Consider the following 27,666-nt stretch of genomic DNA (forward strand, 5'->3'; position numbering starts at 1 on the left):
GAGTCCGGGTAGAGAGCACAGAGATTGGGAGGAGAAACAACAGGGTATGCTTTAAGGGTGAGCAGGAGGCGGGTGGCAGAGAGAATTTGCAGGTGTTGGGCTCCATGGGTGATGAAGATGGTGGCAGCAGAGCCAGGCTCCTCGCTTCAGTTCCTGCGAGAGGCTGTACACTTGGGGTCACTCCACTGAATGGGGCTCTGGGTCCTTGCCAGGACTTTGAGGACAGGAAGGGAGGACTGTGACTTGTTCAGCGGCCTCCTCAGCAATAGAGAGCCTTTGTTCTCTATGGCTCTTGATCCTGATTGTTTCACTTCAGCCTGATTCAAGGTTGATGGAATCTCCTAGGGTGGAGACGGGAGGGCCTTCGAACTCTGAAGGGCCATCTTGAATTCTGTCCTTTGTGTACTTTGTGTACTCCCCCATCAGAGATGAAGTAGATAACACCAATGATTGTTCAAGGATTTGGCACTATGGTGGCCAGCCTCTGTCCTATGTCGGCGTAGGGGTTCTCTGTAGTCCTGGAACAAGGCCCAGGAGACCTTTCACAGTGGTAATCTGGATGCTCTCATGCACTGTCTCAGGCAGACGCTGGGATTCCCGGGCGTCCCCTGCTTCAAGCCAGGGCAGTCTCTGAATGGGGCCAGGGCTTTCTTTCAGAAATCCCAATTCCTTATCCTTTTCATCTGAAAGGTCCTGAGTTCTGCTTTTTGGTGTGGCTTGGTCAGAAGGCCATGTTTTGCCAGGGCGAATCTGCTAATGTGAGTGTTTGGCCATGTGTGGTTCTCCTGGAAGACACGAATCAGATTTTCCTAAACTCTGTATTTTTTCCATCCCTCCTGAAATCAGCCTCCTGTTTTGTTCTGTTTCTTAATTTAATCCTGGGACAGAGTAGTGATTTTCCCCACTAGTTTATTTGAGCCCATGCCTGTGGTGGTTAGCGCATCATGTAGCTTCAGGGGCCTGGTGCCGCTACGTTCTGTAGTAGAGAGTTCCTGGTTGATGAGGGACTTGACTGGGCTCCTTCCTCTGAGGAAGAGTGTGGAGAGAGCATATCTTTAGCTCTTGACCCAGCCATCCCTTCCTATCATGTGACAGTAGCAGGGGCACCTGGGAGATGAAGTTCTAGAACCCATCTACACTGCGGCTGGAGTGCTAGTCTCTAGGCAGCTCTACATCTTCCTCATGTTCACTTTGTTCCATTTAGGAGAGAAGGCCAATGGCAGGGCATTGAGTACTTCAGTGTTTGGGTGTAGGGAGCTTATGTCTCTGTTCTCAACAACGTGTGGTTTTTTCTGTGTATAGACATCCAGACACTCAGTTTCACTTCTCTTGAGAATTTCATGTTGTCTGAGGCATGTTCCAGATACGATGCTTATAGGAAGGCCTGCAGGGTGGGGCTGGGGGAGATGCTTCAATGTGGGCTCCAGTAACTTTAGTCTTGATGTCTTGGCATTTGGGCATTAGTTGTCCTTGCCCTGGTGTTGTAGGAGCTGCGGTGGGCTGCGTTCCGCCCAGCTCCGCACGGCTAGCTTTACTCGAAATAATTACACAGAAACTGTATTCTTTTGAACATTGCCTGGCCCATTAGTTCCAGCCTCTTATTGGCTAACTCTCACATCTCGATTAACCCATTTTTAATAATCTGTATAGCCCCACGAGGTATGGCTTACCAGGAAAGATCTTAACCTCTGTCTGTGTCGGGTGGGAGAATCATGGCGACTGACTGACTCGTTCTTTCTCCCAGCATTCTGTCTGTCTACTCCGCCTACCTAATTTTCTGTGCTATTAAAGGGCCAAGGCAGTTTCTTTCTTTCTTTTTTTTTTTTTTGGTTTTTCGAGACAGGGTTTCTCTGTGGTTTTGGAGCCTGTCCTGGAACTAGCTCTTGTAGACCAGGCTGGTCTCGAACTCACAGAGATCCGCCTGCCTCTGCCTCCCAAGTGCTGGGATTAAAGGCGTGTGCCACCACCGCCCGGTGGCAGTTTCTTTATTAACCAATGAAAGCAACACAAAACAGAAGACTCTCTTGGTCAAAGGCTTGAGTTGTCGTTTGTGTGGTTATTGAAGATGGAGGTCTCTGGGGCATATCTGTAGTCCTTGTTCCTTCTGAGTTTATGACCCATTTGTACTGTACATATTATACGTAGTTCAGAATTGGAGAGGGCTTTTGAGTCAGGCTGGAGTTCAAATCTTTCCTCCCCCATCTGTAATCGCAATTCCTCTGGTGGAAGGGAGCAATTGGCTTCTGTGAGCTTCAGTTTGCTTTTTCCCTCTGTAGCTGGGGGAGGTGGTTCCTTCTGGACCTGCCGTGGTATTTGGAGGAAATTAATACAGTCATTGGCAGCAAATAGGGATTGAGCCAAATTCTCAGCCAGTGTTCTCTATCTCCATCCTTCAGGATCCGCAGATGGGGGAGATTGCTGCAAGCTGGAGTCGGGAAGGAAGCGCTGTGTCAGAGGCTTCTGGAGCTGGGTTTTGAGAGATGACTAAGGTTCTGTCTGTGGTTTGTAGGTGTGCTTTGTTTATGTTGTTGGAGTTAGTCGCCAGCGTCTAGAAATTGGGGGGTTCTCATGAACTCTCGTGGTTCTAGCTTCCCCGAATACTGAAGGCGGGCGTTGTGTGGCCTGCAGCCCAGTGTGGTGGCAACGTGAGTGAGCAGCTGCTCTGTGTAGAAGATACCCATCCTGCCTACCTGCTGGCCTCCTGCGGTGCTATAAGCACATGGATTGGAAGCCTCAGCTGTGAGAAGTCCCTCCAGCCCTCTTCCTGTTTCCTGCCCCTGCTAGGACACATCAAAAGCACAGATGCATTCCCTCAGCGCTCCGGAGGGCTCCAGGTCTCCAGTGAACTGCAGGGCTGTTACTTCTGGAGGCTTCAGGAGGACCCACTTCCTTGGTTTTTAGCTCCTCTGGTGACCTTTGTTTCCTGGCTCACGGTCTCGTCCTCCTTGTTGTAGAGCTGGCTAAGGTTCCCTGGGCAGAGGGAGAAAGCTCCTCCGTTCATTCTGCACTGTTGGTTGGGGACCCACTGCATGGTACCTGTTCTGTGCGCAGGGACAGCTGTGAGCACTCTGGTCTTGAGGGGCAGTCTGGGGGAGGCACGAAGGACCAGTGCAGCATAAGTATAGAGTTTCCCTGAGAAGAAGCTGCTTCTGCGCAGAGCGTTCAGAGTGACCGGGTGGCTGTGTTGTTTCGTGGTTCAGGCAGTCTCGCTGTGGAGATGACATTCAGCCCAAATGCACTGATGAGAAGGCACTGGCTGGGGTGGTTAGGGAGCCCAGGGGACAGCAGGGCTTGGTCAGGTGGTAACCTGGGGACTGGACTAGGATTTGCATTTGATCTTAAACATGGCAGGCAGCCATTAGAGAATTTGAAGGAGAATGGTAATAAGGTGTGTTAATATTAAAAATGTACATGTGCTTGAAACGCTCAGAGTGTTTGAAGTGTGGGTTTTGGGGCAGTGGTCAGGTGGAAATGATGAGGCTTGGGCCTGAGTCCTGTTATGAGAAATGCAGAGCAGTGGGAAATTCCGGAGGAAAAGCCAGCGGCTGTGTCTGCTTCTGTGCGTCTTTTCCTTAGCCTGTTCTGGGAAGAATGTGCCTGGGCTCTGCCAGCTTCATGACGGGGAAGAGCACACGCCAGGACTCTGCTCTCTGGCCTCCTAAGCCTTCATTGTGAGGTAATGCTGCTGCCAGCCCCGCTAGCCGTGTCCTTCTGGCTTGTTGACCACTTAGGTCATGTCTGGGTCCCAGACGAGACATCTGCTGGAGAAATCTGCCCCCCACCTTTCTGGTGGGGACTGGATGGGACTTGTGGTCTCCTGCGCACTCCCTCACCCCCAGGCTTGCCCACAGAGTAATGGGGTCACATTGGATCCCTATGTCTCTGAGCGAGATCTAGAGTCATTAGCATTGTCAGGGCCAGGGAGGGCTCCATCCAGGGAGCTATGATGTCAGCGGAGAGCATCCTTGCTGAGAGGATGAGTTATTTGTTAGTTTTGTTGCCCTGGTTCCTCAGATGCTTCCTAAGATGGGCTAGCAGTTCTTCTGTGCACATGCGTAGGTTCCAGGGGCTGCTGAGGCTAACCCGGTATTCTGTCTGTCCTTCCCAGTGGGCCTAGGAAAGATGTTGTTTTTGTCCTCTCCGGTGCCACTTTCTCCGTAACTGTTTTTTACAGGCTTTTTTTAATTAATTTTTTTTTTTAAATTAAGATGCCACTGCTATCCTTGGACTTGCTCTGTAGTCCAGGCAGGCCTTGAACTTAAGATCTTCCTGCCTCGACCTCCTGAGATCTGATGGAGGCCTGTGTCACGAGGCCGGGTGCTCCCATGCCTCTCTTCTAACAGCCTTTTACCCCGCAGTCACGGGGTTAATGAATAAGGATTCTGCCATGTCTTCTGTCTCTGCAGGTCTAGTGATGGTCTTTATGCTTTGTCGGCTGTGTGTACTCTTTTGAGTTTGATAGGGGAATGACACACTTCAGAGATGAGGAGTTGGGTGAGACACAGAGCTTGGACCTGGGCTGGGCCGGGTGTGGTCTGTGGCTCCTGCTTCCCGTCTCACAGCAGGTCCTTTGAGCAGCTCCCTGAGTCCCAGAAAATGTGACAGCAGCTTTGGTGAGAGGGCAGACAGCAGGAGAGGAACAGGGTAATTTCTCTGAAGTTGTCCTGACTGTCCCCAAAGACTCTGGGCTCTGGCCAGAGGCCCCGTTCTCTATCCTAAAGTCCTTCCCTCCCTCTGGGGTCTGCCATTCATGTAAGCCTGACTGTTTCTTGACTCATAATTCTCCTGCCTCAGCCTCTTCAGTCTGACATTGCAAGCTAGCATGCCCAACATTGTTTACCGTGCTAAGTCCTTCAGCATGGGAAAAATCAGCTGCTGGTGGAAGGAGACTCAGTTCTGGACACAAGCGGAGCTGATCTTGGATCCTGGTCTACTCACTACCAGCCAGCCAGAGGGCAAGCTACTGACAGATTGTCGTTTTGAACCTTAGTATATTAGTTGTCTTGCTGCCAAAAATACCTGACAAAAGCTACTTACGGAAGGAAGGGCTTGATACACTCCTTCATGGCAGGAAAGATGTGGCCATAGGAACACAGTTTATAGAGAGATACAGCTGCTTAAGGAAGGACTTGAGAATACACTCTACCGTGGCAGGAAGGGCGTGGCCACTGGAGCATGAGGCGGCTGCTCACATTGCATCTGCAGCTGGAGGCAGAGAGAGATGAATGTGGATGTTGAGCACACTTGCCCCTTTTTATTCAGCCTGGGACTCCAGTCTATGGAATGGTGCGGCCAACAGTTCGGGTGGGTGGGTCAGTCTACCGTAATTAGCCTACCCTTAGTCCTCCCTCACACACATGCCCAGGTTTGTCTGCTAGGTGGTTCTAGAGCCTATCAGGTGACAGGATCAGCCATCATGCTCTGTTTTCTTGCTTGTCTTTGCTCTGGTCCTAGAGAGTCCTGAGGATGAGAGATACTGTGTGGTAGAAGGTAGCCTAGCATAGGCTTCAAAGTTGAGGTTCTGGGGCTGACTGCCCAGGTTCAAATCCTGCCTCTGTTATTTACTTTGTGCCAGTTACATGAACACTGCTTCTCTGGCTGCCACATGGTGGTTTCTCACACCCCGGGACCTTCCATCCCCTTTCCTCACAGAGGCAGGGGGATTCTCAGCAGAGGGGCCTGGTTTTTCTGGAGCCCCTTGGATCAGAGGAAGTGCTTCCTCTGATTGCCTGACAGGAAGGGGCAGGCCTGTGTGGGAGACTGATACCACCGCAGAGGGGACACAGACAGGATGTTCAAGGAGTGACTTATTAAAACAGAAATGCAGCTCCACTTTCCAGAAAAATAACAGATGCCCAAATGTCAGAGGCAAGGGAGGGAGAAAGCGATCATTGTTTGTAAGATCTTATTGAGGGAAGCAGTTTTGAGCCAGTTCTCTGTACTTGCTTTGTTCCTCAAAGGGCGCTGTGCAGTCAAAGGCTACAACTCTGTAGCCTTCAGTCCGTCTCTCACAGTGTGTGCGTTAACTTTTATTGTTTTGGGTTTTGAGACAGGAGTTTGCTGTGTAACCCAGGCTGGCATCAAACTTGAGATCCTTTTGCATCAGTGTTGGCATTACAAGTATGCGCCACCATGCCTGGCTAGTTTTGAAAAGATGCTTGGTTTGGGTTTCTATGTGTACCTTTGGTTCTACAAGCAGTAGTACCGAGAACCCTCCCACTTTGTGATACCCACAAGCTTTAGCACACGGCATGAGCAGCCAAGGTCCATCTTTCACCTTTTTTTTTTCCAGAGTGAGTACATTGCGCCCTGTGACTGCCGGAGGGCTTTTGTCTCTGGATTCGATGGCTCTGCAGGTGAGTTCCTGAATTTTCTGTTTTTACTTTGTCTTTTTTTTGCTTTTGTTCCCCTCCCAAAGTAACTGAATTGTGTTTCAGCCTATGCTATAGAACCAAAAATAAGATAGGAATTGGACATTCCCCAACTGAGCCAGTGCAGGATGGCATAGGTTCCAATTTCCCTGCTCTTCAGTGTCACCTTTTAGTGACCGTCTGTTCTTTTCTGTGTCTTTGCCTTTCAAACAAAGCAAAACAACCTTCTACTATAAGGAGCGGTTTTGAACTTTGTACTGCTTCTGACAATACACACAGAAAAGAGTATTAATTAAACTGAGCATGGCTGCCTAGGTAGTGCCCCAAACATGAACTGCGAGCTTCTAGCTTCCTGGCCCTGTGAAGTTCTTTGAGTAAGTCCTCCACTGCTGAGTCTCCGTGTTCAGCGGCGTTAGATCGCAGTGGATAATGTCGAGCTCCCTTGGTGTTAGGCCTTAACTTTCCCAAAGCTGTTTCACTCTTGACTTTTTGGGTGATTTCCCCTTTGGGCTCCTATCCCTTAAACTAGATGAGGTGGGAGCCCCTCTCAACTTGTGGTTCACCTCTGCTTCCTTTGGCTTAAGTGCTTGTGTTGGTTGGCACATCTGGGTTGGTTTTGGCCGTCACCTCTGCTGAAAGCTCCCAGGGCTGCCAGGTCTGTGGGAACTGAGGGTGAAGAGGTGGAAGGCATGGACTTTCTGCTGCTGCCTGCTGAGTCACCGTGGACATGTACGGTCCGGGTTGCTGCTTCTGGGGGAAGTGCAGCAGCTCTCTGAGGGTTTCCATTGGAGCAGAACCTTTCCCACCCAGTCTTGTTGGTTATGAGATTGGCTGCATGGTCCTCTATTCCAGCCTTGACTCAGGCCACAGTGTGCAGAGACCAGCATCCTGGTAGTCCCGGCCTCATGACTGCTCCCACAGAGCCTGACCCGCATTCGCCATGGCATCATTGTCTTACCTGGATGTTGCCTTGGGGTCTAGGACTCCTCTGCCCCAGTGAGAGCAGGTGTTCCTCGCTTTCCTGGCTGTCTACCGCCATGTTCTGTACAGATTCTCAGCGGTCAGAGCTGGTCTTTCTTGCTGCTTTTCTCTAGGCACCGCCATTATCACAGAAGAGCATGCGGCCATGTGGACCGACGGGCGCTACTTTCTCCAAGCGGCCAAGCAGATGGACAACAACTGGACTCTTATGAAGATGGGTAGGTAGACGCATAGACTGACTAACCTGCCTTTTGTGATTGGCCCGGTCTGGGCAGGGGTGGAGTGCTTCCGGCATCTAGGATCTTAATGTTTTTTTTCTGACATTTCCAATCCTTTGAAAAGCCAAGGAAAACCAAAAAGTGGTGTGCCTCTGTGTGCATGGGTGTGTGCCTCTGTGTGCATGTGTGCGTGTGCCTCTGTGTGCATGTGTGCATGTGCCTCTGTGTGCATGTGTGCGTGTGCCTCTGTGTGCATGGGTGTGTGCCTCTGTGTGCATGGGTGTGTGCCTCTGTGTGCATGTGTGCATGTGCCTCTGTGTGCATGTGTGCGTGTGCCTCTGTGTACATGTGCCTCTGTGTGCATGGGTGTGTGCCTCTGTGTGCGTGTGCCTCTGTGTGCATGGGTGTGTGCCTCTGTGTGCATGTGTGCGTGTGCCTCTGTGTGCATGTGTGCGTGTGCCTCTGTGTGCATGTGTGCATGTGCCTCTGTGTGCATGTGTGCGTGTGCCTCTGTGTGCATGTGTGCGTGTGCCTCTGTGTGCATGTGTACATGTGCCTCTGTGTGCATGGGTGTGTGCCTCTGTGTGCATGTGTGCATGTGCCTCTGTGTGCATGGGTGTGTGCCTCTGTGTGCGTGTGCCTCTGTGTGCATGGGTGTGTGCCTCTGTGTGCATGGGTGTGTGCCTCTGTGTGCATGTGTGCATGTGCCTCTGTGTGCATGGGTGCATGTGCCTCTGTGTGCATGGGTGCATGTGCCTCTGTGTGCATGTGTGCATGTGCCTCTGTGTGCATGTGTGTGTGCCTCTGTGTGCATGTGCCTCTGTGTGCATGGGTGTGTGCCTCTGTGTGCATGTGTGCATGTGCCTCTGTGTGCATGTGTGCATGTGCCTCTGTGTGCATGTGCCTCTGTGTGCATGGGTGTGTGCCTCTGTGTGCATGTGTGCATGTGCCTCTGTGTGCATGTGTGCATGTGCCTCTGTGTGCATGTGTGTGTGCCTCTGTGTGCATGTGCCTCTGTGTGCATGGGTGTGTGCCTCTGTGTGCATGTGTGTGTGCCTCTGTGTGCGTGTGTACATGTGCCTCTGTGTGCATGTGCCTCTGTGTGCATGGGTGTGTGCCTCTGTGTGCGTGTGTACATGTGCCTCTGTGTACATGTGCCTCTGTGTGCATGTGTGTGCCTCTGTGTGCATGTGTGCGTGTGCCTCTGTGTGCATGTGTGCATGTGCCTCTGTGTGCATGGGTGTGTGCCTCTGTGTGCATGGGTGTGTGCCTCTGTGTGCATGTGTGCATGTGCCTCTGTGTGCATGGGTGCATGTGCCTCTGTGTGCATGGGTGCATGTGCCTCTGTGTGCATGTGTGCATGTGCCTCTGTGTGCATGTGTGCATGTGCCTCTGTGTGCATGTGCCTCTGTGTGCATGGGTGTGTGCCTCTGTGTGCATGTGTGCATGTGCCTCTGTGTGCATGTGTGCATGTGCCTCTGTGTGCATGTGTGTGTGCCTCTGTGTGCATGTGCCTCTGTGTGCATGGGTGTGTAGTAATATGGGGGCAGCGGCGGGTCTGCGTCCCCAACACCCCAGCCGCGTGCTAGCTTATGCCCGAAATAACAACACACAAACTGTATTCATTTAATCACTGCTTGGCCCTTCTGCCCTAGCCCTTACTGGCTAATTCTGATATCCCGATCAACCCATCTCTAATAATCTGTGAGAACCGGTCTTACCGGGAAGATTCTAGCCTAGTCCATCCTGGGTCGGAGCTTCATAGCGTGCGTCTGCCCAGGAGCCAGGAGCATGGCATCTCTCTCAGGTGTCTGCTCCCCAGAGGAGAGCTGTGGAGACTCTGACCTCACTTCCTCTTCCTCCCAGCGTTCTGATCTGTTTACTCCACCTACCTATGTCCTAACCAATAAAATGGGCCAGGGCAGTTCCTTTATTAGCCAATGACCTTCCTCCATCATGGGTGTGTGCCTCTGTGTGCATGTGTGTGTGCCTCTGTGTGCGTGTGTACATGTGCCTCTGTGTGCATGTGCCTCTGTGTGCATGGGTGTGTGCCTCTGTGTGCGTGTGTACATGTGCCTCTGTGTACATGTGCCTCTGTGTGCATGTGTGTGCCTCTGTGTGCATGTGTGCGTGTGCCTCTGTGTGCATGTGTGCGTGTGCCTCTGTGTGCATGGGTGTGTGCCTCTGTGTGCATGTGTGTGTGCCTCTGTGTGCGTGTGTACATGTGCCTCTGTGTGCATGTGCCTCTGTGTGCATGGGTGTGTGCCTCTGTGTGCGTGTGTACATGTGCCTCTGTGTACATGTGCCTCTGTGTGCATGTGTGTGTGCCTCTGTGTGCATGTGTGCGTGTGCCTCTGTGTGCATGGGTGTGTGCCTCTGTGTGCATGTGCCTCTGTGTGCATGTGTGTGTGCCTCTGTGTGCGTGTGTACATGTGCCTCTGTGTACATGTGCCTCTGTGTGCATGGGTGTGTGCCTCTGTGTGCATGGGTGTGTGCCTCTGTGTACATGTGCCTCTGTGTGCATGGGTGTGTGCCTCTGTGTGCATGGGTGTGTGCCTCTGTGTGCATGTGCCTCTGTGTGCATGTGTGTGTGCCTCTGTGTGCGTGTGTACATGTGCCTCTGTGTGCATGTGTGCATGTGCCTCTGTGTGCATGTGTGCGTGTGCCTCTGTGTGCATGTGTACATGTGCTTCTGTGTGCATGTGTGCGTGTTCCTCTGTGTGCATGGGTGTGTGCCTCTGTGTGCGTGTGTACATGTGCCTCTGTGTACATGTGCCTCTGTGTGCATGTGCCTCTGTGTGCATGTGTACATGTGCCTCTGTGTGCATGTGTGCGTGTGCCTCTGTGTGCATGGGTGTGTGCCTCTGTGTGCGTGTGTGCGTGTGCCTCTGTGTGCGTGTGTGCATGTGCCTCTGTGTGCATGTGTGCGTGTGCCTCTGTGTACATGTGCCTCTGTGTGCATGGGTGTGTGCCTCTGTGTGCATGTGCCTCTGTGTGCATGTGCCTCTGTGTGCATGGGTGTGTGCCTCTGTGTGCGTGTGTACATGTGCCTCTGTGTGCATGTGTGCGTGTGCCTCTGTGTGCATGTGTGCGTGTGCCTCTGTGTGCATGTGTGCATGTGCCTCTGTGTGCATGTGTGCGTGTGCCTCTGTGTGCATGGGTGTGTGCCTCTGTGTGCGTGTGTGCATGTGCCTCTGTGTACATGTGCCTCTGTGTGCATGTGCCTCTGTGTGCATGTGTACATGTGCCTCTGTGTGCATGTGTGCGTGTGCCTCTGTGTGCATGGGTGTGTGCCTCTGTGTGCGTGTGTGCGTGTGCCTCTGTGTGCGTGTGTGCATGTGCCTCTGTGTGCATGTGTGCGTGTGCCTCTGTGTGCATGTGTGCGTGTGCCTCTGTGTACATGTGCCTCTGTGTGCATGGGTGTGTGCCTCTGTGTGCATGTGCCTCTGTGTGCATGTGCCTCTGTGTGCATGGGTGTGTGCCTCTGTGTGCACGTGCCTCTGTGTGCATTGGTGTACATGTGCCTCTGTGTGCATGTGTGCGTGTGCCTCTGTGTGCATGTGCCTCTGTGTGCATGGGTGTGTGCCTCTGTGTGCATGTGCCTCTGTGTGCATGTGCCTCTGTGTGCACACTAGTGCATGCTCACTGTTGAGGGATCCCAGGTTCATTTTGCTGACAGCAAACTGACTCTGGGCTCCCTGAGCTCCGGCTGTAAGGTGTGGTAGCACTGAGGGGTCAGAGCAGCAGAAGAGCGAGTCCTGTCTGCCTGTTAAAGTGGTACTATATCAGCTGCATGGCACAGAGGGATCCTTATCCCTCCTGGGCGCTCAAAAAACTGTATCCCCAGATATTGTTTGATTACAGAAACACTGGCTTATTGAAATAATTCTGTTTCTTTCTGGAATGGTTTAGTTCCTTATCACAGTGTTGTAGAAGTGAGAGGCCGTCCACTGTTGTGCTTGGGAGTTCCAGGGCTGCAGCGGGCTCCTGTGTGCCCATCCCTCTTAGGATCTTCCCTCAGAAAGATTTCTTTGTGGCCAAGACTTAGGCTCGGTCCTTTCATCAGAGGCTGTCTGTGGGCAGGGGCTTTGCTCTTTGGTCTTGGCCTTGGAGGTGAAGAGAGGCACTTAGCAGTTCTGTCCTCCTAGGTTTGAAGGACACACCAACTCAGGAGGACTGGCTGGTGAGTGTGCTTCCAGAAGGATCCAGGGTTGGTGTAGACCCACTCATTATTCCCACAGGTGAGTGATCTGGTTCTAGACTTCTCTGTGTCCTCCTTTTTGCATTGAATCTGGGGCATTTGGGGCTCAATATGACTTGTTGTTACAACCGAGACTCAGCTGGCAGACGTTTCTGGGACAGAGGCAGGGGAGGCCAGGGTGGCAAAGTTCTTCATTTTGCGTGCCTGGCACTCAGGAATGTCTTCCAGAAGGGCCTGGCCAAGGCCCTGCTGTTTGCCTTAGAAGAGACAGGTGCTTGTTTCATGGCTGGCTATGTGTTTTTCTTCAGATTACTGGAAGAAGATGGCCAAGGTACTTCGAAGTGCTGGTCACCACCTAGTACCTGTGAAGGAGAACCTTGTGGACAAAATCTGGACAGACCGGCCAGAGCGCCCTTGCAAGCCCCTGCTCACACTGGGCCTGGATTATACAGGTCAGAGCTATAACTGTGACCCTGAGACCCTGGCTTGCCAACCCATCTTGTCAAAGGTCATATTAAGACCCTGTCATCATGGAGTTGGTAGGCCACATGTATGTAGTCATGTCTCTCGCACGGGCCTTTAGCGTGAGCACAGTATTGTGCCTCACCCGGTGGAGAGGGCCATTGACAAGGCTGGGGCTTTGCTGCCTGCCGCATGTGCACCTGCTTGTCTGGTTAGCCTGCCTTTGCAGTGCTCCTCTGGGCGTCTTTGTAGGACCCGGGAGGTGACTGAAGCTTTTCCATGGCTGCCCACTGCCACTCTTCTGGGTCTGGTACCGGGAGCAGCATCTAGTGACGCCAGCTGCTTTTCCTCCATGCTGGCGTTCGCAGGGTGGCCTTGCGGCCTCACTATCTGTACCTATGCTGTGAAGCTTAGATGTGCTTGTTTCCTTGGCCAGTGGCAGTGGGGAGCCGTGTAGTCTGTGAACCTGTTTAGGGGAAGGGAGTGTGGATTGGTTGGGACATGAAGGACAGAGGGAGAAGGCTGGAGGTGGGGCTGCAGGGGAGGGAGCCCTGCAGTAGAAACAGGGAGGTGGACGGGGGACATCTGGAATGTAGGCAGATTGCCAGAGGGGTCCTGGGAAGAAAGTATCACTGCTCAGACACCGGGCCAAGTTTTAAACAGCATTCCTGGGCTAATCTTCAAAGCAGCCGTTGGTTCTGGGCAGGCCCAGGCTTGCTTTCCTGCGGGACACCCTCACTGGGTGTGGTTTATTGGGGAGGATGGGTACAGTGAGTGACCCACGGTCAGCTTAATATTTTCCATCAGCACGGTTAAAATTGTTTATTAACTGAAACAGAGCCTCTGACCTATTACTGTAGGAGAAGAGATCTCAGATATGCTGCCAAAGTTTCTGTTTTGCAAACAATTGCGTGCCTGCTATGGGCAGGACACTGCTAGGTACCACACAGGTGTGTCCATGCTCTTCATAGGGAGCTAGTGAGGAGCCAAGTTAGAGATGCTACCATGCTGACGTCCTCTGGTGCCACATTGCATTCTGGGGGCAGCAGGAAGGCCTTGGCTGTGCCTAACTGGGCCAGTATAATTTGGAAGTTATATCCACAGTGAGTTAGGTTGCAGGAGGCTCTTTGGTCATAGCACCAAGTCTCAGGGCTGAAGAAATGTAAAGTGAGTTCCACAGGCAAGATCTCAGTGCCGGAGAGATTTGTATGTATTCCTATAGCTCAGTAGACCAGCATTGAAAAGTAGAGCACTTAATTGTTGATCTACCTGCATGCATCACCTTGTAGCTCCTAAGTCCAAAGAGAGTAAGGCCTGGGTCTTTTCAGAGCCATAACTGCATTGAGCAGCAGGACCCCCGGTAGATACCTTTGCTTGGCAAGTGTAGGTGCTTCACAGATGCCGTGGGACACACACTGTACCGGGGAGGCAGTCAGGGCTCACGATAGGCAAGGCGCTTTGCAGAGGCATTTATTTCTCTTCTGTGGATTCAATCTCGGCTGCCTGCTGTGCAGGTCGCATGCTCCTCCGTCTTCACGGGATCCTAGCTGGAGCCACAGCGTATTTGTTTCTTGCAGGCATCTCCTGGAAGGAGAAGGTTGCAGACCTTCGGTTGAAAATGGCCGAGAGGAACATCGTGTGGTTTGTGGTCACTGCCCTAGATGAGATTGCGTGTGAGTTCTCTGGTTTCAGTGCTTGGGAGTTACCTGATCTCGTCCCTGGGCCTCTGGGAATCTGTGTGCTTTCTGAATGGTGAGGAAATTTGTAAGAGACCGTGTCTCCAAACGAGAGAGCAGATGCCAGTTAGCCAGTGGAGAATGCATCACCGTGAGGTGGGCAGGGGATCACAGACGCCACAACCAGCAGTCCACAGCCAGGGGCTGTGGTGAATCCAGGTGTGTGCCTACCTCTGGCCCATCTCTTAGGATTGTGGTCTCTGAGGAAGAATTTCTTCTGAATGTTTCCTGTGTTGTTCTTTCTTTATGCTTAGGTAGTTTCCTAATGTATTCAGAGAAAGAAACTTCTAGTAAAGTTTTTACCTCAGAAAACTCAAGAACTGAAAATTCTTCTCAAGGCCCTTTCCCTTAGTCTTCAGAGCTTCCCCCCTCCTGTCCCGGGTAATTGTTCAGAATCTGAAGGAATCTGATGGAAATGCTCCCTCCTGTCTCATTTTGACTGGATTTGATTCAGGGAAGCTTGGAAGAGGCCCCTGTGTGTCTTCCCACTGGAGGAAGAAAGCCCACTCCACATGCCCTGCCTCTTCAGTCTGTCAGACTTTGTCAGATGTCAGTGATTGCTGTCTCTAATTAACCCAGCACCAGAGGAAATGCACGCACACACACACACACACACACACACACACACACACGGTTTCTCCCCTTCAATTTTAGAAAAACACATCCCATTATGGAAACCTGCAAACTACAGAGGGTAGAAGAAAGCCAAAATCACTCATGATCCTGTTACCTAGTGACAACCATTGTTGATGTTTCTGTGTGTCTGTCATTCAGCCTGGTGTTCTAAATGTGTCAGTATGCTAGGAACAAATATAATCGTAATTTAAGCTTTAAAAATTCCATCAAATGGTTATACGACAGTCTGCCTAACAGTTTCCATATGGAGGGCCTTTGGGCTATTTCCAGTTTCTCTGTAATTTATTACGATCCTTCCATCACGATCGTGGCTCATACGTTATGTCTTAGTTTTTGATCATTTCGCCTTGTATTTCTGGTTACTTTTTAGGGATAGTCTTGTGAGTTTAAGGGTGACTGTGTGGGAGGACTTTCGACCCATCCATCCTCTCACACCTCAGCAGCTCCAAGTACCTTCATTTAAAAAGGAGCTGGTAAGCCCAGTTTGGTGGTGCGCTTGGGAGGTAGAGGCAAGTGAACCTCTGTGAGATTGAGGCCAGCCTGGTCTACATAGCAAGTTCCACGTCAGCCAGGGCTGTACAGAGAGACCTTGTCTCCAAAAACTAAAAAAACAAAAAGGAGTCAGTATGAGAGGTAAATAGATGCCTTTCTACTTTGCTTTGAGAAATGGTTTTTTTATTTTTTATTTTATTTTATTTTTTGAGAAAGGGTTTCTCTGTAGCTTTGGAGCGTTTTCTGGAACTAGCTCTTGTAGACTAGATTGGCCTCGAACTCACAGAGATCCACCTGCCTGTGCCTCCCAAGTGCTGGGATTAAAGGTGTGCACCACCATCGCCCGGCTGAGAAATGATTATTTTAAAATGGAGGTAGCAACATTTTGTACTTGGCCCTTTTTGCTCTCTTATCTTCCTGAGAGCAAGCATTAGAGCTGTCAGCCAGGACCAGAGCTGTACTGTGTACTTGTCTATCAGGCTTCTCAAATGTGCTGTGACCTCATCAGACTCTGGCCCCTGGCTCAAGGCAGGTCCTCCACCCAGCCTGGGAACAGCTCGCTGTAGCTAAGCTACAGGCTTGTGACTCACTGCTTTTCCTCTGCCTCTAATGAGAAGCTCTACATCCCTGGGTCCTCTGCTCAGTGGAGCACCCCCTTCCCTCCCATTTCAGTTTTCTGTTCTAGGTCATTTGCCTTGGAATAGAGAGAATGCTTGTATCCTGGTTTTATTTTGGGAGGGGGGAGTTGCCAGAGTTTGTATGCAGCAGAGCTGAGCTTGGCAGGTCCCAACAACTCGGTTAGCTATTTCGGTGCTTTGGGAGAACACTGCTCATGGTTTTTGATCCTACTTTCTCCTCTGTCTTGCAATGTGGCCAACTAGAGAACAGTTCTGGTGCCATCAGGTGGCAGGCTCCAGCAGTTGCAGCCCAGTCTTGTTGAGAGATGTGGGATCCTTTGATAGCTACATTCTAAGCAGAAACTCTTCCTTTCCCCAAAAGCTACCTGCTAAGCTTGACCTGGGAGCTAGACAGCTGACCCAAACCATTCTTAAGAAAATGCTTTCCTTTTTAGGGCTGTTCAATCTCCGAGGGTCAGATGTGGAGCACAATCCAGTCTTTTTCTCCTATGCGATTGTAGGACTAGAGACCATCATGTAAGTGTCTGACTCCCACCTGACCATCCTCCCCAGGCTCCGCTTTCTGTTCGTCACCCCACTGTCATGGCAGTGCGATTCCTTTCTCTGGAGCTCCCTTCACCCTGGCCTGCCTTAACAGGTGTTTGTTTTTATCCTGCCTTCCCTCTGAACCTCCAAATGTCTTGGAATCCACAAAGTATTTATAGTGAAGGAGACTGAGAAGTGAGTAGATGAGGCTGCAGAACAAAGCCGCATGAGGCTCTTTGAGAGGTTCCTGTTGCACAATCTCCCCAGGCCATGTTTGATCTCAGGTTTTCTGGAAGGCAGAGGGAGCTGTGTAGACTCAGCTGTGCAGTTCTTGACCCCAGTTATTCTGAGTCAGCGAGGATACGGGAAACCCTTGTGCTTTACTCTGTTGACTTGTCAGTCTATCTCTTCAGAGCACTGCTTGTAGGCTTCCTGGCATTGCTTTTCTACTGTATGGGGTTCTAGTTCTTCTCTCTTGTGCTGAAGCACTGGCCCAAAGTTACTTGGGAGGAAAGGATTTACTGCCTTCTACTTGGATGCCACAGCCCATCATTGAGGGGAGTCAGGGCAGGGACTCAGGAAGGAGCTTGAGGTAGGCTCTTGCTTAGCTGGCTTTCTTACACTGCACAGGACCACTGCCCAGGGAGTGGTGCCTCCTGCAGAGGGCTGGGCCCCCAGAGACTTGCCACCGGCAATCGGCAGTCCTTGTGTACAGTAGTCCCTCAGGTTAGATGCATGTCTCAGATAGTGGTAGGCTGTGTCAGGTGAGAGCTAAAACAGCTAGGGCAGGACCAGGCATGCTGGCCCACATCTTTAATTCCAGTTCTTGGGAGGCAGAGGCTCTGAGTTTGAGGTCATCGTTGTTTACATATTCCCAGGACTGCCCAGGCTACAAAGTGAGACCCTGTCCCAAAAAACCCACCCACCAACCAACTAACCAGCCAGCAACAATAGCAACCAACAACCACAAAACCGTACTTACCTATTTTCTTTTTTACTTAATTGTTTAAAATAGTGGGCTTCATTAAAACATTCTTACACATGTATCATTGTACCTTGCTCAGATTTGGGCATCCCATTTATTGGATGCAAACTGTGTTAGGGGCTGGTGTGAGTGGCAGGGTCCTGGGTTATAGTTGAGAAGGTGAGCTCTCCTTTTCTTGAAGGACTCAGGTGCATAAATGGGACCGGCCCTTTAGGAGCCGATAGAAATGCATATGAAGAACCCAGCTTAGACGTGTAAGAGGGGATGGTTGGCAAAAATGATATTGAACTGAAAATGAAGGGTAGGTGAGCTGTCTTGGTGAATGTTGGGGTGAGGAGGATTGGACAATAAGAGGGACACAGAGGGAGCGGTATTGAGAGGCCGTGGCAAGGAGCAGTGTGTGGGGACATGGAGTCGTTCAGCTGGTCCCTGTGTAAAGTAAGGCCAGAAGATGAGCAGGAAGCACAGGAAAGGAAGTTACTCAGTGACCTGATGAGAAGGGACCTCACAGTCATGAAGCTAAATTGGAAAACAGGGTAGCTGTAGAATAGGATGGAATCTGGAGGCTGAGAGGTGGTGGCGGCCCATTTCTGGGTGGTGATGGGCAAGGCTGCAGACAGCTGTGCAGATGTGATGCGGAGGCTGGAGGTCTCAGGACGTTAACGCAGGTGGAGAGTGCGGAGAAGGGACATCAAAGCTGTGGACCAGCTGCTGGCCTAGAGAGCTGGATGGATGATGACAGCATTTACAGGGACAGGAAAGGCAGATGGGATAGCAGGGTTTGGGGAGGCAGCGGAGAAAGAGGAGAAGCTGTTTGGTGTTGAGTACAGAGATGTGAGCCTAGTGTCTGTTCACCTTCTCATGTGTGGCCCTTGTCTGTGGTCTGCCCCTGGCCCCGGCAGGCTGTTCATTGATGGGGACCGCATCGATGCGCCTGCTGTGAAGCATCACCTGCTCCTTGACGTGGGCCTGGAGGCCGAATATAAAATCCAGGTGCTTCCTTACAAGTCCATCCTGAGTGAGCTCAGGACCCTGTGTTCTGATCTCTCCCCACGGGAGAAAGTGTGGCTCAGTGACAAAGCCAGCTATGCTGTCAGCGACGCCATCCCCAAGGTAAGTGGCCTTGTTCAGGCCCGGCTCAACATGGTGGCCCCTTTGTGGTTCTGATGTCATACACAGCTGGAGCCCAGAGCTGGAGCCTAGAGTGGAGTGTGCAAGGCCCTTTAAACTCGTCCAGGGTGTGGCGTGAAAGGTGATCTTAGGTACTTAGGCACACATTGGTACTTAGGCTTACTTAAATATAGCTGTGTTCTCAGCAGTAACTGTAACCGTGGAAAAGCTCTAAGTAGTGCAGACGATGCTATCATGAAAATTCTTTCACATAAAGTACAGAACGAGTGAGGTGTGCAGGTGGTAAGTGGCCAGGGTGAAGGCAGCATAGGAACCTGAATTTTGGGGTACACTTCCCAGCACACACCTCTTTTCTTTCCCTATGTTTTAGATACAGATTCAAGGCCCAGAGAGGCTGGGGAGTGGAGGATTTGTCTTAAGAACAACACATGGTCTTGGCAGCCCTGCCCTTCACTGAGCCCCTGCTGGGGACCGATCAGGACCTGTTGTTTCACTTTGTTTAGAATCTGGAGCAGGACTGGCACCCACACCCCTTCAACTGCTCGTTCTCCTGTTGGGCCCTGGACCCTTGATAGATAAGAGGGCTTGGGCAAGCTCAGCTGTGGGCTCTCTTGGCAGATCTGTCATCAGGAGGCCTGCCACTGTGCCACGGTGTCTCTGTCCTGCCACTCACCTCCTCAGAGCTGAACGTCCGTTTCCTGAGGTGTGCGTGAGGACGGTGGTATGGGCAGAATGTGCAAGCTGAGAGTAGGCATAGTGATGAGCGGGAGAGCAGGAGTCCTTTTGCAGATGCCCTCTCCACCCCCAAAACAACATGGGTCCTTTCCCCAGCTCTGAGAGGACGGTGAGCTCCAGCCAGAGCTACGAGGCTTGGACAGCAGTCCTCTGCTGTGACAGGCTGGCAGCCGCAAAGAGCCCGGAGTGGAGGAAGATGCCCCATTTGATGTATTTAACTTATTTTGGGTGAGCTCAAGCTGTGTTGAGCATGCTCAGGGCATCAACCAAAGTGGCAGGCCTCCAGGATCCAGAGGACAGCTGCCGGGTCCCGAGTGGAGCTCTTCAGATGATTTGCCTCCAAGTGTGTGCTGTTCTGGCTGTTGAGCAGACTGTTTCTCATCTTCCTGTGCTGTGCCCTAGGATCGTCGCTGCTGTATGCCTTATACACCCATTTGCATTGCCAAAGCTGTGAAGAACCCCACTGAGTTGGAAGGCATGAGGCGGGCTCATGTGAGTAGAGCAGCTGGTCCAGGAAATAGGATGGGGTGGTCAGAAGGGTCCTGCTCCCTCCTCATCTGTGAGGCCCCCGGCCTGGCACAGGTTCAGAATCTCTCTGAACCTCTGTCCTTCTGGTCTTCCAGAGTCAGTGGGAGAATGAAATAAACTATTATGTTGGGCATGCAGGCCTGTAATGAGGATTATGAATTTGGCGCCAGTATCAGGTGTACGGTGGACTCTGTCTCAAAAAACAAAAACAATAAAATTGGATGTGTTAACTTTTTATGAAGTGTAATACATAATGCAAAGGAAGGAGGATGAAGAGATGGTTCAGTGGCTAAGAGCACTGACTGCTCTTTTGGAGGGCCTAGGATTGATTCCTACATGTCATCCCCATAACTGTCAGTAATTGCATTTCCAGGGGTTCCGACACTCTCTTTTCGACTCTGGGCACTAGGCACACATGGTGCATAGCCATACATGAAGCAAAAAATCTATAAATGTTAAACACACAATGCATACACGCGCGCGCACACACACACACACACACACACACTGTGAGGAGTCCTTGATGATAGTATGGGTAGTGAGGCTGTGGTGTATTGAGAAAGGAACAGTTTATGTGAAGCCAGGTCAAGGAAGCGAGATCTGAGGTTGGTGGAGGCTGGCCACAGCTCATCGCTCCTGGCCCATGCAGGGTGAAATTCACTGGTTAGAGGAGCTGCCTGTGTGCTCAGGTATGGCCACATCTGACTGTGCCTCAGTTTTTCTCTCCCAGTAGTGGGAAAGGCTTCCTGTAGAGGGCTTCTGGGAACCTGAGTGCCTCTGGATTGTTTGGCTCTGGGACGCAGTCCTGGGAGGGTGGCCACAGGACTGGGCTCTGAGTCTGATCACTGACTCTCTGTTGTTCACGCAGATTAAGGATGCCGTTGCCCTCTGTGAACTCTTCAACTGGCTGGAGAAAGAGGTTGGTTTTTGTCCTTGTTGAACACGTGGTTCTAGAACACTCCTAGATATCAACACTCCTTGATAACAACCGTTACCTCCCTTGGCTCTTGTGGCTGAAGGCTTTAGTTGGCTTTAGTGTTCTCCTCGGCACTGTGTTCTGTAACTTTGTGCATGCACATGTTGACAAATTCTGTGAAAAAGAAAGAATTCCACCACTGTGGTGTTGTAGAGAGCAGCTCCTTTGTGTAGAGAGTGATAATTAAGTGGAATTTCACTGGGAGGAAAAGTGGCCTTTCCTGAATTACAGGCCATCTACTTATACTGGGCGTAAGCTGTCTTAGTGTGTACATTTTGAACTTTAAGCCATGAAACTTTTTATATTAAGTTGACTCCTGCCATTAATTTCTTGCCCAACCATTCATGGAGCTGAGAAAAGGTTGGTTTCTTAGCGCTGTTGCTAAACAGCACCATGCTCCAGTGAATGACAAGAGCCAGTAGACCTGCAACAGGGACTGTACTGAGTTCTAGTGTGACTGTTTTCCTCTGTACGGCCCCTAGTCATCAGCAGGGACTCTACTGAGTTCTAGTGTGACCGTTTTCCTCTGTACGGCCCCTAGTCATCAACAGGGACTCTACTGAGTTCTTCCATGCTGCCAGCTAGTCTTCTTTGGAAATCCTTTTTTTGTTTTTCTTGTAGTATACAGATAGATTTTTGTGTTTTGTATATTTTCCTCTTAGAACCATGTAGTGTGAGCATCGTTTGTGTGCTTTGCTGTCTTAAGAAAAACTCCACGTGGCGCCTGCTTGGATCCAGTGCTAGATTGTTTTACTTATGTATTCTTCTTGGTTTTATTGTTATAACCTATAGTATCTTTGCATTTATCCTTTTTCTTCCTCTGGGATAATTGGCTTTAGGATAGTTGCTTAGTAGGTGATGCTTTTGAGATTTTAAATTTAGATGTATGGCATTTTGGGAGATTTGGGGATATAATGCTGTGACAAAATAGTTCAGGGGGAAGTTAACTAGGAACCCTTCTTTAGATAGCTTTCTCAAGAGCCTGCCAATGTTTTCTCCTTATTAGAGAGGAGACACAGTATATCCTGAAGTGTGGGCCTTTGGGGCGTGGGAATTGAGGAAAAGCCAAGCATCGAATGTATGCTCTTCCCATGACTGAAGCACGGGCTCCCTCAGTGATGAGTCATAAGCACGCTTTCTTGTAGGTTCCCAAAGGTGGTGTAACTGAGATCTCAGCTGCTGACAAAGCCGAGGAATTTCGAAGGTGAGTATTTGTGGAGAAGACCCGTGGACCATGTGCTGGACGAGCACCGTGAAAGCCTTGAGTGACCCTGCTCTGTGTCTGCTCCAGGCAACAGGCTGACTTTGTGGACCTGAGCTTCCCAACCATCTCCAGTACGGGACCCAACGGCGCCATCATTCACTATGCGTAAGGCATGCAGACGGGCAGGAGCACAGGCCTGGCTTTGTACAGCAGCCTGAGCAGGGGAAGCTCGTGCCCACCGCGTTTCTGGAGGCTGAAGGAGGGGAGATAAGATCCCAGAGGCCATGTTTCCCGAGTCCTCAAGCCTCTGCCTTTTCTTGTTTCCTCTTACTTGTTTGCTGTTATTGTTAACAGTTTCTGAGATAGGTTCTCACCCTATAGCTCAGGCTGGTCTAGAACTTTTCTGGTAACAGCAGGCTTCTTGATGTTCTTGTCTATCCTCTGTGAGCACCACAGTCAACGTCCAAGTGCACTGCTAACTGTGGGGCCAGCCTGTTGTGGGTCGTGAGATGCTGGGGAGCAGAGCCATCTTTCCCTGACTCTGGCCTTGAAGCCAACATCCCAGGCTTGTTTTCTCTCTCTCTCTCTCTCTCTCTCTCTCTCTCTCTCTCTTTCTTTCTTTCTTTTGCCTTTCCTCTCTAGCATATGATCTGTGAGAGTCCATGGACCCACAGAGCTGAGCCTCCCTGAACTCTTGAGACAGGGGCATTGCTGTACTCCAGATCTGGGCCCTGCTGGTGATGTAGGAAATGTAGTTAGGTGTGGACATCAGCTTACCCAGCTCAGTGCTTTCGCTCTGTGTAGGGCATTTGGCACCCGTTCTCCTCTGTCTTCATATGCAGTAAAGGAAGGGCTCTCAGTCTGGCTCTGGGCTCTAGCTGGGTTAGACTCTTCTCCCTTTTAAATGATTGTTTTAGAGCTGTTAGTCTTGGGATAGAGTTCAAAGCTGTGTGTGGGAGTATGGGAGATCCTCGCAGATGTGACGACCACTCTCTCACCGAACGCTCCAGCTCCATATACCAAAGGGATTTCACTTTGACTGAAATGATGAATTTCATGGTAGATTTTTTCCCCCATATGATTAGAGCAATACAAATTTCAAAACCATTTGCTCCTATTCCAGTGTTTCTTCATTGCAGGCTGTTAAATGTCTGCCTAGAGACTGGGCTGGTGTCTGCTTATCTTGTTATTGCTGGAAAGGGATTGGTGCTGCCTGCAGAGTGGGAGCCCAGAATGCTGTCTTCTCTTTGGACGTTTCCCAGCACAGTGGTCCTGTCTGGATCACTTTTCACAAAGAACCTCCTGATCTTTGAAGAGTGTAGAAGTTTCCCCACCCTCTTCTTTCCCCTCAGGGGAAGGTAGGGTCTCTTAGCAAAGAGATTCCTGGGCAGGGTATGGAGTCCTAAGAGTAAGTAGTGAGCCCCTCATGGACCTTGGCTCTTGCTTCCCATCCCTGGAACCCAAGCTTAAACTCATTGCTTCCTCTGTCAGGTTTTGTATGTTGTCTGTTTGTTTGTTGTTTGAGGTAGGGCCTCACTGTAGCTCAGGCTTGTCTTAATTTATAGTCCTCCTGCCTCATCCTTCTTAGGATTGCAGTCACATGGGTTCTATTGATTGTTCTTTTAAAGTCATCTCTCACTTACTGTTCTAGACATAAATACAACTGTTTCTTCTTCTGTTCCTCTTTAAACACCAAAAAAAAAAAGAGAGAGAGAGAGAAAAAAAAAGAAAAAGAAAGAAAGAGTAGCTTACAATGTTCATACCCTCTCAGATTTACCAAGTGATTAGGTTTTTGGAATAACTAATTTTTTGATTATTAGGCCTGTTCCTGAGACAAACAGGACCCTGTCCCTGGATGAGGTGTATCTCATTGACTCGGGTGCTCAATACAAGTAAGTAAACCAAGGCTGCTGTCAAACTTGAGACTCAGTTCCTCAGTTCAAGGCCAGATTTTGAGGAGGTGGACAAGGTGTGCTCTAACCTAGCGCACCCAGCTGCTCCCCCATCCCTTGCTGGTCACGATGGATGGCTTCTGTTGTGTTTATTTGTTTTGTGACCTCTCATTGAGAAAGCCCAGTTGTGGCCGTTTCTATGAAGGATGATTATACTATGCAGTCCTTGGCTAAAACTTGGTAGATTATGAAATCAGCACATGGACTAACATGAGCCTTGGGAGCGATTGTGGAGTTTTCTGCTCCACTCCAGAGAGCGGCCTGCCAGCTCCTGCTCGGAGTAGTCTTGGAAGGGCCTGAGGAAGGAAGGCTAATTCTGAATGTAAGACTGTGAAAAGGGGACCTGCCCCTCCAACTCTAAACTTGTCTGGCCACCTTTACAGCCATCCTCTTCAGCATTTTTTCTTTTTCCCAGAAGAAAGCTGAGCTTTGCTCGCCTCTCATTGCTGAAACCCGAGAGAGAGCAGCCAGAGTAGACACTGCACTGTGTGCTTAGAAAGGCCTTTCCCCACCGCAGCTGCAAGCCAGTTCTGGGGGACTGCGACTGGTCTTGGGACATGTTCGGATCCTTTGGTCATAGCAGAAATTCCTTTTTTGAATTTTATGAGAAGATTCTGGAAATTATGTTTTTGGTGTGATTAATGTGAGCTAGTGTGTGCTAAGAGATGCCTCTGGGCAGTTTTAGGGTCTCGGTTCAATAATCCCTTCATTCTCCAGTAGCAGGAAATGGATTTTGGCTTTCTTGCTTCAAGCGTCTGTATACTTGGTCTCTTCTCTCTTTGTCATAACCCGGTGATGGCTGTCTCATGGAGTGCCTCACTGTATGACCAAGAATAGTGTCTGTCAGGGTCCATTTGCTTCCTACTCTAGCAAGCCAATTTTGCCTTCACACTTTGTCTTATTTTTTATAACAATTTTATTGAGATGTAATTCACCCACTCAAAGTATAGCCTCAGCTTTTTATGTATCTGTAAGGTTGTTCAGCCATTGCGCAGACAACCCGTGTATGAGTGTTTGTACAGGCACACCTTTCCAGTCCTCCTGGGGTATGTCTAGGAGTCGGGCTGTGATTCAGATGGTGCCTGCTTAACCTTTCAGGCTAAGCGGTTTTTCAAGGTGGGTTTTTCCTGTGCTGTTCTTGCCAGTGCTGTATGTATGGTTTCTCCATGTGCCCATCTGTTTCACGGTTGAGAAAAGCTTGCTTTGACTGAAAAAACTTTCTTTTTCCTTCTACTTTTGAAAGGGACGGAACCACAGATGTGACCCGGACCATGCACTTTGGGACCCCTACGGCCTATGAGAAGGTGATGTGAAGGAGAAGCTCCAGGCCTCCACCTTCCTAAAAACACATCGCATTTATCAAATGGACTGCATAAATAAATGAAAATTATAAGTGGGTAGTGAAGCGCTCATATTTGTGGAGTCAGGCTTATTGGCTTTATGAGATCTGTGTAATTAATTATTGGCAGGTAAGACATTTGGAGGGAATTTAAAAGCATGCTGCTAAGGTCAAAGCAGTCAAGTACAGCTTCAGACAGCTCTGGCCTTCTCTTCTGGGGAGGGGTATCAGCAAAGTCAGGATTCTGAAAGCCACCTCTTATTTTCTCAAGGTCAGCATTCCTGTTTACAGCTCCCCTCTCAAGGGCTTTGTGGAACGGTGGGGTGGACACTGTTCCATTTCTGCTTTGACCGGTTAGGAAGGCAGCATAGAACTGAGGTGGAGAGATCCCTGCCAGGGCTCTGGACCCTGCTTGGACCTGCTGTGTCAGATGCTTCAGGGGAAGGCCAGGTCTTTCTCCTGCTGCTTTAAGTTTGATTTTATGATTTTTCTGGCAGATTGGTCTGAGACTGGGCCATTAAGGTGGTGTTTTTGTTTTTGAAATTACTTTGATGGTCTTTGTAGTATTGCTAGACACTAGCAGGCAAGGGGTTCTGAAGTGCTGGAGGACTTGCAGGGTTTCAACCTGTCTCCTGTAGCTACCTTCTGGGGTTTCAGTTTTTTTTTTCCTCTTTGGTAGGAATGCTTCACATATGTCCTCAAAGGTCACATAGCTGTGAGCGCAGCCGTTTTCCCCACGGGAACCAAAGGTAGGTGGTTTGTTCTCTGACACAGCAGGTGTAGGACTCACACATCTAAATTTGGGTGGAGAGAAATGTATCCTTCATTTTGTTTTGTTAGTGCAGTTCTGGCCCAGCTAGGATATGCAGGATACTACATGGAGTGAGCGCCCCCGCCCCTCGTCCCCAAGAGCCAGGCTTATGGTGATTCCCATGTCACTTCTGACCAGTAACAGAAGCGGTTGACACCTGGGGGCAAGCCGGGCACAGAGGCCTCAGGGTTGGCGTGGGGAGCTGCCTGTCTGTCTTCAGCTTGGGGCCAACGCCTCCTTTGATGGCCCTTGTTGGATTTATGTTGCTAAGATCCTGACTTGAGGTGTATTCTGCTCTAGTTACTGGTGGGTGGGGCCTTGGACTGCAGTTGCAGGACTCAGACCTAGACTCTGGCGGGTGGGCATGCACTTTTCTACCTCCCTTAGACTTGTTCTTCTCACTGTTCATGCCTGCCATGCTTGTAGTCTGGGAAGACTCTCGTGTCTGTAATTCTGACACCCTGAGCTGCCAGAAAGGATTGGCCACGTCACCATTGCAGCCTTAACTTGTAAGAAGGTGTCCATCCCCCAAGCTGCTGGTGCAAATGATCCTCTGGGTTTGGACTGAGCTCTGACTGGCTTGTCAGTATTTTCTGTTGTTAGGAAGTTCTTCCTTGTGCTGAGCTTAAACCTGAACTCTTCAGTAACTTTTGGTTTCTGTTTCACCTTCTTGAAGTCAAACATAGTACATCTAATCTCTAAAGTGCTTTGCGAATATCAGGTGACCCTTTGTCTTCCAGGTCACCTGCTAGACTCCTTTGCCCGGTCAGCTCTGTGGGACTCTGGCCTGGATTACCTGCATGGGACAGGACATGGTGTTGGGTCATTTTTGAACGTTCACGAGGGTCCTTGTGGCATTAGTTATAAAACATTCTCTGATGAGCCCTTGGAAGCCGGCATGATTGTCACTGATGGTAGGTGCCCCTCATGCACAGGGCATATGCATGATTGTCACTGATGGTAGGTGCCCCTTGTGCAGAGGGCTCATGCATGATTGTCACTGATGGTAGGTGCCCCTCGTGCACAGGGCATATGCTTTTCAGTTATTTTAAAGAAAATTGGTAATAGGTTCCCCTTAGCCCCCCACCCCAGATCATCTTGAATTGATACAGTCTTTTTCAATTATCAGAGTAATTTGGGTTCATTTTAGAAAGATTGAGGTCTGGATAAGATTTTAAGAAGTATGGTCTTTATAGGTATAGACATTTTGTTTGCCTTCAAGGTCATACTGGATCTGCCCTATTCTGATATCTCCTATTTCCCAGTGTTTGTAAAGCGAACTCAGGGCTGCATCACTGTGTCCTGTGGATACACAGTGTGTGTCTTGTAGCAGATCCCCATTATTGTGCTCTGTCTGTGGTCACGGTTCAGGACTTGAGAACCCATCTTCTTGTACCTAAATGCCTGTAGGATGGGGCTAAGCGGGAGAAGATGGATGGGATGGGCCCTTCCCCCTCTCTCCTTCAGTGTGCTGGGCTGGGTCCTTGCGTCTCCTGTGGACTGCCTCTCACTGAGTTGTTTGTTCTAGAGCCAGGGTATTATGAAGATGGGGCTTTCGGGATCCGCATTGAGAATGTTGTTCTTGTGGTTCCCGTGAAGACCAAGGTGGGTGTTTATTTATTTGCTTAAAGATTTCCTGCTCTTATTGTGGGGAGATGAATATTTTTGTCTTTGGAACCAAAAATGTACCATAATTGGTCCAAAATGGAGTTTCCTTTCACCCAGACCAGGGGATTTACTGGAAG

The 27,666-nt window shown here is 50.1% G+C and overlaps 1 protein-coding gene across 3 annotated transcripts in view; it reads left to right on the top strand.

The window, feature by feature from the left end:
• Xpnpep1 (X-prolyl aminopeptidase 1) overlaps window positions 1-27,666 on the top strand; it is a 52,976-nt gene that overhangs the window by 20,706 nt on the left and 4,604 nt on the right. For all 3 annotated transcript variants that reach the window (XM_041661889.1, XM_041661888.1, XM_041661890.1), the window contains 16 exons: window positions 6,293-6,356; window positions 7,466-7,570; window positions 11,719-11,811; window positions 12,080-12,223; window positions 13,811-13,906; window positions 16,170-16,251; window positions 18,148-18,358; window positions 19,514-19,603; window positions 20,508-20,558; window positions 21,761-21,819; window positions 21,907-21,984; window positions 23,640-23,711; window positions 25,015-25,075; window positions 25,790-25,859; window positions 26,662-26,835; window positions 27,450-27,526. In XM_041661889.1, the coding sequence (XP_041517823.1) occupies window positions 6,293-6,356; window positions 7,466-7,570; window positions 11,719-11,811; window positions 12,080-12,223; window positions 13,811-13,906; window positions 16,170-16,251; window positions 18,148-18,358; window positions 19,514-19,603; window positions 20,508-20,558; window positions 21,761-21,819; window positions 21,907-21,984; window positions 23,640-23,711; window positions 25,015-25,075; window positions 25,790-25,859; window positions 26,662-26,835; window positions 27,450-27,526 (1,527 nt within the window). The remainder of the gene's footprint in view (window positions 1-6,292; window positions 6,357-7,465; window positions 7,571-11,718; window positions 11,812-12,079; window positions 12,224-13,810; window positions 13,907-16,169; window positions 16,252-18,147; window positions 18,359-19,513; window positions 19,604-20,507; window positions 20,559-21,760; window positions 21,820-21,906; window positions 21,985-23,639; window positions 23,712-25,014; window positions 25,076-25,789; window positions 25,860-26,661; window positions 26,836-27,449; window positions 27,527-27,666) is intronic.

This window comes from Microtus oregoni, unplaced genomic scaffold (genome assembly GCF_018167655.1).
Source record: "Microtus oregoni isolate MIOR12 unplaced genomic scaffold, Mior012 000012F_ref0000307, whole genome shotgun sequence".
NCBI lineage: Eukaryota > Metazoa > Chordata > Mammalia > Rodentia > Cricetidae > Microtus > Microtus oregoni.